The 12536-nt window shown below is 40.6% G+C and overlaps 1 protein-coding gene across 2 annotated transcripts in view; it reads left to right on the plus strand.

The window, feature by feature from the left end:
• LOC308495436 (uncharacterized protein) overlaps positions 1–11650 on the plus strand; it is a gene marked incomplete at its 5' end in the record, with an annotated part of 111069 nt that extends 99419 nt beyond the window's left edge. For both annotated transcript variants that reach the window (XM_081043648.1, XM_081043645.1), the window contains one exon: positions 11508–11650. Coding sequence is in view for 1 of the 2 variants with exons in the window: in XM_081043645.1 (XP_080899771.1) it covers positions 11508–11649 (142 nt within the window). The remainder of the gene's footprint in view (positions 1–11507) is intronic.
• Between the last annotated feature and the right edge of the window lie 886 nt (positions 11651–12536).

The following is a 12536-nucleotide window of genomic DNA, read 5'->3' on the forward strand; positions in this document are numbered from 1 at the left end:
TAAGCGTGCTGAAGAAACTGGAAGACTCTAAATATCAAACTTTCTTTTACATTAACTTAAGGGTAACCACTCAAAAAAAATCCAGAACTGAAATATATACTGTAATAAAAGAAGAAACAGAGGGAAACATCATAGAATACCACCACACAGAAATCATGGACAACAACAAAAAGGCAAAGAAACTATGGAGACACGGCCTTACCTGAAAACTAAAGATAGAATGAGACAAAATACTCACAAAACAATAATCACCCTAAATGTAAATGGACTGAATGCTCCAATAAAAAGGCACAGAGTAGCAGATTGCATCAAAAAAGTAAACCCAACCATATGCTGTCTCCAAGAGACACATCTGAGCTACAAGGACAACCACAGACTCAAAGTAAAAGGGTGAAAATTGACACTCCAAGATAATGGCACCCAGAGAAAATTAAGTATAGCCATAATGATATCAGATGAAACAGACTTCAGGGTGAAAAAGATAATAAGAGACAAAGATGGACATTTCATAATGGTGAAGGGGACTATAAACAAGAAGACATAACAGTCATCAATATTTATGCCCCCAATCAGGGAGCACCAAAATATACCAAGCAACTACTAACAGAACTAAAGGGAGAAATTGACCAAAACACAATTATACTAGGGGACTTAAATACATCATTGACAGCTATGGATCAATCATCCAAACAGAAAATAAATAACGAAATAGCAGCCCTAAATGCCACATTAGATGAAATGGACATAATAGACATTCATAGAGCACTTCACCCTAAAACATCAGACTATACATTCTTTTCCAGTGTACATGGAACATTCTCAAGGATAGACCATATTATGGGACATAAAATCAGCCTCCGCAAATTTAAGAAGATTGAAATCATACCAAGCATATTCTCTGAACACAAGGCTTTGAAATTGGATATCAAATGCAAAAAGAAAGCAGGAAAAACACAAATACATGGAGATTAAACAACATACTTTTAAAGAACGACTGGGTCAAAGAAGAAATTAGAGGAGAGATCAAAAGATACATAGAACCAAATGAGAATGAAAATACATCCTATCAAAATTTTTGGGATGCAGCGAAAGCAGTTTTAAGAGGGAAATTTATATCATTACAGGCCTATCTCAAGAAACAAGAAAAATCCCAAATAAATAACCTCATGTTACACCTCAAAGAACTAGAAAAAGAAGAACAAGTGAAACCCAAGGTCAGCAGAAGAAAGGAAATAACAAAAAAATCAGAGCAGAACTAAATGAAATAGAGAACAAAGAGACAATAGAAAAAAGTTAATGTGACACAGAGCTGGTTCTTTGAAAAGATGAACAAAATTGACAAACCCTTGGCTAGAGTCTGTAAGATAAACAGAGGAAAGACACTAATAAACAAAATTTGAAATGAAAAAAGGGAAGTTATCATGGCCACCAGAGAAATACAAAGGATCATGCAAGAATACTATGAAGGACTATATGCCACCAAATTCAATAACCTAAAAGAAATGGACACGTTCTTAGAAACATATAGCCTTCCAAGGCTGAACCATGAAGAACTGGAAAATCTAAACAGACTGAACACCAGTAACGAAATTGAATCAGTTATCCAAAACCTTCCCAAAAGGAAAAGTCTGGGACCAGCTGACTTCACTACTGAATTCTACCAAACCTTCAAAGAGGATCTAATACCAATCCTGCTCAAAGTCTTCCAAAAATTTGAATATTGTCGTGCGGGGTCTCGGCTCGCCGCGCCATTTGTAGTGCAGGGCGGCCTGAGGGGTCTCTGCTCCCGCTCCCCACATAACAACACAGGATATGGTGAGGCCAAACAGGAACACCCATGGAGCCTTAAGTAGGGGAGTCATATCACTATATTCTCACTGGCGGCATCCGCCTCTCAGCAATCGGCTTTTGCTAGCCCCCATTCCTTTATGCTAGCGTAGCCACAGCAGTTATATTAGTGGCCAATGGCTTACGTGTTACAGCTGACGGTCAACTAGCCACAGATGATGGCCATCTGATCACAGTTGATGGCCATTTATCTACCCGATCCAGCACCTTTCTATGTGAGGCCGAGAGCCTGGAAACTGTTTTTTGGGGCATTGTCCTCACAATCCACCCCTATAGGCTCTCGCCTCACAATCTACATGACAAGCGTGGTCCGCGAGGGTCCCTGTGTAAGTAGCCTGGAGGTGAATGTAATATCCTGGACATAGCCAGGTTCTCTGGGCACAGCCAGGATTTCTCAGGGCACCACCCCAGTACTTCTGGGCACAGCCAGACTTCCTGGGCTTCTTAGGGTACCACCTGTTTCGCCAGGCACAGTCAGGGCCTCTCAGGGCACTGCCACTCTCTCTGGACAAAGCCAGACTTCCTGGACTCAGCCAGGGCTCTCAGGGCACTGCCACTGTCTCTGGGCACAGCCAGGGTTCTCAGGGCACTGCCACTCTCTCTGGGCGTAGCCAGGGTTCTCAGGGCATGCCTCTCTCTCTGGGCACAGCCAGACTTCCTGGACACAACCAGGGCCTCTCAGGGTACTGCCACTCTCTCTGGGCACAGCCAGCTTTCTCAGGGCACTGCCACTATCTCTGGACTCAGCCAGGGCTCTCAGGGCACTGCCACTCTTTCCCTGGGCCTCTCGGGGTACTGTGCTGGAAAAACAGCGGCTCACAGTCAAGGTGCTTACATATTCTCAATGGTGGCCGGTCAAGAGACAAAAGCAAACATCTGCCAGTTCCAACTACATGGTGATATGTTCCCAAACAGTCAAGTAGTCCATTAAATTAGGGATTGAAGGCAATTCCCCATAGTCCATAGTCATTCGCCAGGGCTGTCCTGGGGGTAAGGCATGACCTTGACCTCATCGTCATCTCCCACGGAGGGCTCAGCAAGCGTTTCCTCCTGGGACAAGTCCTGCATCCAAGCTGCCTCAGCAAGCAGTTCCCAGCCCACAGGGCGGCAACAACCTTCACTTTCTCCGGCCTCTGCTGATTGGGGAACCATCCACATCTTTCCACCCTTCCACGGGGATCGAGCTCTCCAGCAGCTGCTCCTCCTGGTCTTCCTCAGACTGAGCTTTCCTACCCACAAACTGCTCCACTGCCCTTCGAAAGCTTTGGCCGGCACCGTATCCTGCCAACTACGCCATATGTCGTGCAGGGGACCCTGCTCGCTGCGCCATTTGTGACGCAGGGCAGCCTGAGGGGTCTCTGCTCCCGCTCCCCACATAAGAACGCAGGATATGGTGAGGCCAAACAGGAACACCCACGGAGCCATAAGTAGGGGAGTCATATCACTATATTCTCACCGGCGGCATGCGCCTCTCTGCAATCCGCTCTTGCTAGCCCCCATTCCTTTCTGCTAGTTTCTGGATGAGTCTGAGTTCATCTATTTCTAGGTCCTTGTCACAACAATGTTAAAAGATAAAGATCTGGATTACAAACGGGAAAAATAACCCACTAAAGAACTCTGCTATTCAGGCAGAACAGCTAAAAGACTCGTGGAAGGATTACTTGAAGGGCCCAGCTTAAAAGGCACAAGATTCAACATATCCAGAGGCCAACTCCACACCAAACCAGAGTACTACTGTATTTGACCTACAAGTCACACACCCAGAGGGAATTCTCTGCAGGCACAAGAGCCAATAGAGTCCAAACCACATTTAAGTGGTCAGTGCTCACGCAGCAGAACACCCTGCGTTGGGCAGAGCCAAGTCTCACAACTAGTCAGCCTAGGAGTTAACCCCACCTACTTACAAGCAAAAAGCAATTAAAGATCTTCTTCAACAGGACAATACACATAACACAAGAATCACCTTTGGAGCACACGCAGAGGAGAAGGACGAAGTAGTGCAAGTCAAATATAAAGGACACATACTACATAAGATAACCCAGCAAGAACTAAGAACTATAGAGGATCTACCTAATACATCAAAGCAAACACAGAGAGTCAGACAGAATGGGGAAACAAAGAAACATGTCCCAAATAAAAGAACAGAAGAAACCTCCACACCAGGAACCAAATGAAGCAGAGGTAACCAACCTATCAGAGACAGCGTTCAGAACACTGATGATAAAAATGTTTAAGGACCTTAGAGAAGACGTAAAGAAGGATGTAGAAATCATAATGAACAACCAGTTAGAACTAAAGAACACAATTACCGAAATTAAGAACTCATTTGAAGGAATTACCAGCAGGTTATATGAAGCAGAGGATCGAATTAGCGACTTAGAAGACAAGTTAGCAGAGATCACCCAAACAGAACAACAGAAAGAAAAAAGAATAAAAAACAATGAAGATGGTTTTTGAGACCTCTGGGATAGCATCAAGCACAAGAACTTGTGCATCATAGGAATACCAGAAGGTGAAGAGAGGAAGCAAGGGATTGAGAACATATTTGAAGTAATATTGCCCGAATACTTCCCTAACCTAATGAAGGAAACCAACATAAAAGCCCAGGAAGTGCTGAGAGTTCCAACCAGGATAAACCCAAACAGGTCCACACCAAGACACATTATAGTTAAAATGCGAAAGCCTAAAGACAAAGGGAGAATCCTAAAAGCACCAAGAGAAGGACAGAGAGTTACATACAAGGGAACTCCCATAAGACTATCAAATGACTTTTCTACAGAAACATTGAATGCCAGGCGGGAGTGGCAGGAGATACTCAAAATGATGGAACACAAAGGCCTACAACCTAGATTGCTTTATCCAGCAAGGCTATCATTTAAAGTTGATGGAGAGATAAAGAGCTTCCCAGAAAAGAATAAGCTAAAGGAATTTATTACCACCCAGCCAGCATTGCAAGAAATACTAAAAGGACTTCTGTAAATAAAAGAAAGATGAAAACAATCTAACTACAAATTTAAAAATGGCAATAACTATGTACCTATCAATAATCACTTTAAATGTAAACGTATTAAATGCTCCAATCAAGAGACATAGGGTGGCTGAGTGGATAAGAAAGCAAGACCCTTATATATGCTGTATACAAGAGACTCACCTCAGATCAAAAGACACACACAGGCTGAAAGTGAAGGGTTGGAGTAAGAAATTTCATGCAAATGGAAATGAGAAAAAAGCTGGCGTTGCAATACTTATATCTGACAAAATAGACTTTAAAATGAAGAACATGTTAAAAGATAAAATGGGCATTATATAATAATAAAGGGATCGATCCGATAAGAGGACATAACCCTAGTAAACATCTATGCACCCAACATAGGGGGACCTAAATATATAAAACAGGTACTGACTGACATAAAGACAAAGATCAACAGTAACACCATCATAGTAGGGGACTTCAACACACCTCTGACAACAAGGCACAGGTCTTCCAGACAGAAAATCAATATGGAAACAGCAGCTTTATGTGATACATTGGACCACTTGGATTTAATTGATATTTTCAGAGCATTTCACCCCAATGCTGCAATACACGTTTTTCTCAAGCGCACATGGAACATCTTCCAAGATAGACCATATGCTAGGCCACAAAACAAGTCTTGATAAATTTTTAAAAAATTGAAATCATACCAATTGTCTTCTCTCATCACAGTGCTATGAAATTAGAAATGAACTACAGGAAAAAATCTGGAAGACACACCAACTCATGGATGCTGAATAACTTATTACTAAATAATGAGTGGGTCAAGAAAGAAATCAAGGAAGAAATCAAAAGATATCTCGAGGCAAACGAAGATGAAAACACAACGACCCAAAATCTATGGGATGCCGCGAAAGCCGTCCGAAGAGGGAAAATCATAGCATTGCAGGTCTACCTAAAGAAACAAGAAACATCACTAATCAACAGTTTATCATCACACTTGAGGGATCTGGAAAAAGAACAGCAAAATAAGCCCAAAGGGAGAACAAGGAAGGAGATAATAAACATCAGAGCGGAAACAAATGAAATAGAAACCAGAAAAACAATACAGAAGATCAATGAATCCAAGAGTTGGTTCTTAGAGAAGATAAACGAAATTGACAAACCTTTAGCCAGACTCATTTAAAAAAAAGAGAGGACCCAAATTAATAAAATCAGAAATGAAAGAGGAGAAGTGACAATAGACACCGCAGAAATACAAAAAAATTTAATAAATTACTATGAGCAACTATATGCCAACAAATTCGACAATATGGAAGACATGGACAGTTTTCTAGATGCGTACAACTTTCCAAGGCTAACTCAAGAAGAAACAGAAAACCTGAATAGACTGATTACCATCAGGGAAATTGAATCAGTAATCAGCAATCTCCCAACAAACAAAAGCACTGGACCAGATGGCTTTACAGGTGAATTTTACAAAACGTTCAAAAAAGAATTATCACCTATTCTTCTCAAGCTCTTCCAAAATATCCAGACGGAGGGAAGACTCCCAAACACTTTTTGCGAAGCCACTATCACCCTGATCCCAAAATCAGACAAAGACACCACAAAAAAAGAAAACTACAGGCCGATATCTCTAATGAACATAGATGCAAACATCCTCAACAAAATATTGGCGAACAGAATTCAGCAATACATTAAAAAGATCATACACCATGATCAAGTCGGATTCATCCCTGGTATGCAAGGGTAGTTCAACATCCGCAAATCAATTAATGTGATACACCACATTAACAAAATGAAAAATAAAAATCACATGATCATATCAATAGATGCAGAAATAGCATTTGATAAAATCCAGCAGCCATTTATGATAAAAACCCTTAAGAAAGTGGGAATAGAGGGATCATATCTCAACATAATAAAGGCCATATATGATAAACCCACAGTTAACATCATACTCAATGGGGAAATGCTAAAACCATTCCCCCTAAGATCAGGAACAAGGCAAGTTTGCCCACTATCTCCACTTTTATTCAACATACTGCTGGAAGTTCTAGCCACAGCAATCAGACAAGAAAAAAAATAAAAGGCATTCAAATTGGTAAGGAGGAAGTAAAATTATCATTATATGCAGATAATATGATACTATATATCGAGAACCCTCAAGACTCCACCAAGAAACTATTAGAGCTGATAGATGAATTTAGTAAAGTAGCAGGATACAAAATTAATATTCATTAATCAGTTTCATTTGTATATACCAATAATAAAACTTCAGAAGGAGAAATTAATAAAACAGTCCCATTTACAATTGCTCCAAAGACTATAAAATACTTGGGAATAAATTTAACCCAAGAATTAAAAGATCTGTACTCAGGAAATAATAAGACACTGAAGAAAGAAATGAAAGAAGATATAAATAGATGGAAGACATATCATGTTCATGGATAGGAATCATTAATATAGCTAAAATGTCCATACTGCGTAAGGCACTATACATATTCAACACAATTCCTATCAAACTACCAACGACAATTTTTACAGAAATTGAACATATAATCCTAAAATTTATATGGGACCATAAAAGGCCCCGGATAGCCTCAGCAATCTAGAGAAATAAGAATAAAGTGGGAGGTATAACAATACCTGACATCAAATTTTTCTACAAGTCTACAGTATTCAAAACAGCATGGTACTGGCATAAAAACACATAGATCAATGGAACAGAATAGACAGTCCAGATATAAATCCATGCCTATATGGCCATTTAATCTACGACAATGGAAGCAAGAATGTACCATGGGGTAAAGACAGTCTATTCAATAAATGGTGCTGGGAAACCTGGACAGACACATGCAAAAAAATTAAGCTGGACCACCACCTTACACCATATACAAAAATAAATTCAAAATGGTTTAAATACTTAAATGTAAGATCTGAAACCTTAAAATACCTAGAAGAAAATATAGGAAGAAACTTCACAGGCATTACTCAGAGTAAGATTTTTCCTGACATATCCCCTCTCGCAAGAGAAGTAAGAGAAAAAATAAACACGTGGGATTACATCAAACTAAAAAGTGTTTTCACAGCAAAGGAAACCATCAATAAAACAAAAAGGGATCCTACTGAATGGGAAAAGATGTTTGCGAATGATATATCTAATAAGGCGTTAATATCAGAAATCTATAAAAAAAACTCATTCAACTCAACTCCAAAAAAAACAAACAACCCAATTAAAAAATGGGCAGAGAACTTGAAGAGACATTTTTCTAAAAAGGACATACAGATGGCAAACAGACACATGAAGAAATGGTCAACCTCACTAACCATCAGAGAAATGCAAATAAAAACCACAATGAGATACCACCTCACCCCAGTCAAAACGGCTATCATCAATAAATGAACAAACAACAAGTGCTGGCGCGGATGTGGAGAAAAGGGAACACTTGTGCACTGTTGGTGGGATTGCAGATTGGTGCAGCCACTATGGAAAACAGTACGAAGGTATCTCAAAAATCTGAAAATGGAACTACCCTATGATCCAGTAATTCCACTCCTAGGTATCTATCCAGAGAAACCCAAAACTCCAATTCAAAAATCTTTATGCACTCCTATGTTTATTGCAGCACTATACACAATAGCCAAGACATGGAAACAACCAAAATGCCCATCGGTAGATGACTGGATTAAGAAACTTTGGTACATCTATACAATGGAGTATTGCACAGCCATAAAGAAGAAAGAAATGTTACCATTTGCAACAACATGGATGGACCTAGCGAACATTATGTTAAGTGAAATAAGACAGACAGAGAAAGACAAGTACCATATGATCTCCCTTATATGCGGAATCTAAAGAAAAGAATAAGTGAATGAACTAATCAGAAACAGTTTTGGAGAGAAAGAGGAAAAACTGAGGGTTGGTAGATGGACGGGGGGGGGGGATTAAGGGGAAGGTGAGGGGATTAGAAAACAGTCGGTAACCACAAGATGGCCATGGGGTTTGGAAAATTAATTTGGGCAACATAATCAATAATGTTGTGAAGATTTTGTAGGGTATCTGATGGACACGTGTCCCTTTTGGGAGACCACCTTTGGGAAGATGTAGATGCCTGATCGCTGCAATGTACACCTGAAGCTGAGCAATAATGAATGCTAACTATAATTATATATATGTATACATATGTATGTATATACTTACAAGAGGTGCAGTATGCATTGGGACTGGAGACAGTGGAAATGTGATGGATTGGTGCGATGTCAGAGAGATAATGGGTGGGAGGAGGGGGGTCCACAGTGTGAGAGATATAAATGATAAACGTCTAAGTATTACTTTGTCTTGTGCACCTGAAACTAATAAAAAAAATATTCATTGAGGAAAAGAAATAAAAAAATAAAAAATAAAATTCTGTTAAAAATGGACCTTGTATTTTATTATAAAAGCCTATGCTTTTGAGGTTTGCAAAATATGTCTCTGGATTTTCCAGTGGAAATACTAACTGCTTGCTTTTAGTTGTCAGTAAAAAAAGCTTGTGAAGGTTAAGGATTCTAATTAATATGACGGAAACAGTGATGTGTTTTCAAGGCAGGTATATGGTTTGGAAATACATATTTGAAGTGATTGAAAGGAAGTAATTTTTCCTAAGGATGCTCATTTCTGAATGAGTGAAAAGAGACAAACTAAGAGGAACTGGGAAAGTTATAGAAGGTTTGTAAAAGAAAATCTTTAAACAAATTTATGTATGGTTAAGTTAAATGCAATTAATTAAGTAAATTTAAATATTAAAAGTAAGCTGGCGAAATGCAGTGGTAGTGGTTTTCTCTCTCTGCTAAGTGAGACAAAGTTTATTACAAGACTATTGGTGTGCTACTGATGTTATAAAAAAGTTTTCTGCCTGAAAAGCAAAGATTATGTGTCATCAAAATATTTTTCTATGTTTTATATTGTCTTAATTAGGTCTTTAGTTACTCAAAAGAACTGAATCTAAGAACTAAGTTCTGCTAATAGTTATGTAAACTTCTGTATTTTACGACTGCTGGAGTTTATGTGCCCTCCTCTGCATCAGAGTATAGGCCAGGAAATTTGCTTAAATGTCTTTAACAACGAAGACAGGGAAAATGAGGAAAGAAAGGAAGAGTAAGACTGGAGATGAGGCCAGAGACAGGCCAGATTTTTGGCTGCAATTCCTAGACAAAGTCCAGGGCCACTTCAGGGTCACCCCACCAGCCCCAGAAGAGGAAACTGCAGATAAAGGAGTCTGCTCTGGGTATGGAAGCCCAGACCACTGGAGTAAGGAGTGTCTTGATCTTCCAAAGTAGTTGTGCCCCCTATGAAATCTAGAAGGGCACTAGGGGAGGGAGTGCCTGCTGTTCTAAAGGGAGAAGGGACCAACTCCCTTCCCCAAAATGGCCCTCATCATTCTTGGGTCTGAAGTTCCCAGTGGCTCCCAAGCTGTTGTCATCACAGGGGAGGAACTGAGGGTGATCCTTGACGTGACAGGTAAGTCTGTTGATTTCCTGATTAATATGGAAGCCATTTGTTCTTTCTTGACCGCTCACTCTGGACCACTTTGTTTCCTCTAAAACCTACTCATTGTAAAGATAGATAAAAAGTCCCTAGATTTGAGCTCAGTTTACTCAGCGGGTTCCTGACTGTTGGCCTATATCTTAGAGGAAACATAAACCGGGCAAATCAGACTTAAGAAGCACTCTGGAAAAGTTTTGTCAGGAGACCTCCAAGCCCTGGCTGTCACTGCTGCTCATTACTTTAGATTCTGACCTCAATTCTATAATATCCTACATTATTAACTTGGGAGAGGTCCAGCAGGCACTGAAAAACATACAGGGGACTGACACCTCCCCAGGTCTCTAGGCATTGTAGCCATGGAAAGCCAGGGTACCAAGTACTTTGGAAGCCAGAGGGGAAGGGTTCTCTAACAGATCAGTTAGCTCCTAAATGGAAGGGATCCTTTGCAGTTTTCCCCAGCACCCCAGCTGTTGTCGGGCTTCAGAGAGTCAGAGGCTGGGTCCACTTCCCTCCAATCAAACATTTAATTTAAGTCTCCACAGGACTTCCCGAATCAGGAAGACTGCCAAGCCTATTCCTGTGAACCAATTGAAGACCCGCAGCTCCTCCTCATACAGAACTGTTGGGGCTGCTCATTATTGCCTCTCTACTTGTGCCCCATCTGGGAAGCCCATTGAACGCCTTTTGGCTGTCCTTTTCCCCAGGCTTGTCTAGGGAGAATAAGAAAACTAAAATCTGTGTAAAATTTTTTCTGATACAAAGCTAGGTTTAATAGCATCTCTGACTGCTGGATATGCCATAAACAGCCTCTCTCCCCGCTACAATAGATTAGCAAGGAACTCTAGTGCTCATAGGCAGGGACGATGCCCACGCTCAGCAAGAAGCAGCCAAGAACGGTCATCGTCCCCTACCCTTGCAACCATACTAATTTTATAGGAATAAAATGAATAAAAGACTGGGGGGAATTGAAGCAGGGCCCAGCTGGGGCCCCTGTACTCATAAGTCTCCTGGATGCCCTGCCCCCATTCAGGAGGCCTTCACACCCCTGTGGCTGAACTCAGAATGCCTCAGGGATACCCTGTCCTGGTTCTAGCTCCTTATCTTAGAAGATCAACTTGTAGATGCTTGCTAATTACAAACTCTATCTCTTAGTGTTTTCCCAGGTTACTCCACCACCATTCTAGGACCACTGGCACACCACAAGAGATTTGATGACGGAGGGGGCATCATGAAAGGAGAACAGACCTCCAGGACGTCATGCAACCTCTGGGAGAATGCCCTGATTTTCTGTTAAATAACCCAGCCTGTCTGAGAATGTAAGGCAGTTTTTGGAGGTGTCTTCTCAGACCACGGGTGCTCTGCTAATAAATGCTTATTCTATGACCCAACTCCTGTGTTGATCTATTGGCTGAGCGGCGCAGACAGCATGCCTCCGCGACTCCTTTGGCCTCCTGTTACAGAACTAGCCTTTGGCTATTTGAAAACCACTTTCCAATTCAGCAAAGAAGCCGCCAGAGTCTTTGATGGATTAGTGAACTTATGATATAGGTCTTCACTTGTGTTTGAGTTTCATCTTACTTGTTTTTTGTTTTGTTTTTTGATATCTTTTTTTTATTTATTTTACTTTTTTTTATTTATTTATTAGTTTCAGGTGTACAAGACAAGGTAATACTTAGACGTTCATCATTTATATCCCTCACACTGTGAACCCCCCTTCCACCATCCACTATCCCTCCGACCTCACACTGAACCATCACATTATATATATAAAATTATAGTTGGCATTCATTAATGTTTAGCTTCTGGTGTACAATGCCATGATCAGGTATCCACAGTATCCCTGAGGTGGTCTCCCAAATAGGACGCATGTCCATCGGATACCCAACAAAATCTTTACAACATTATTGAATACCTTCCCCAAATTAATTTTCAAAAAACCCTGAGGCCATCTTGTGGTTACCAGCTGCTTCCTGATCCCTTCACCTTTCCCCTTATCCCCAACCCCCCCCACACACACCCATCTAACAACTCTCGGTTTTTTCTTTGTGTCCCCAAAACTGTTTCTGATTAGTTCATACACATAGTCTTTTCTTTAGATTCCATATATAAGTGAGATCATATGGTACTTGTCTTTCTCTTTCTGACTTATTTCACTTAACATAATGTTCTCTAGATCCATCC

This window comes from Rhinolophus hipposideros, assembly GCF_964194185.1.
Source record: "Rhinolophus hipposideros genome assembly, chromosome: X".
In the NCBI taxonomy this organism is placed as follows: domain Eukaryota; kingdom Metazoa; phylum Chordata; class Mammalia; order Chiroptera; family Rhinolophidae; genus Rhinolophus; species Rhinolophus hipposideros.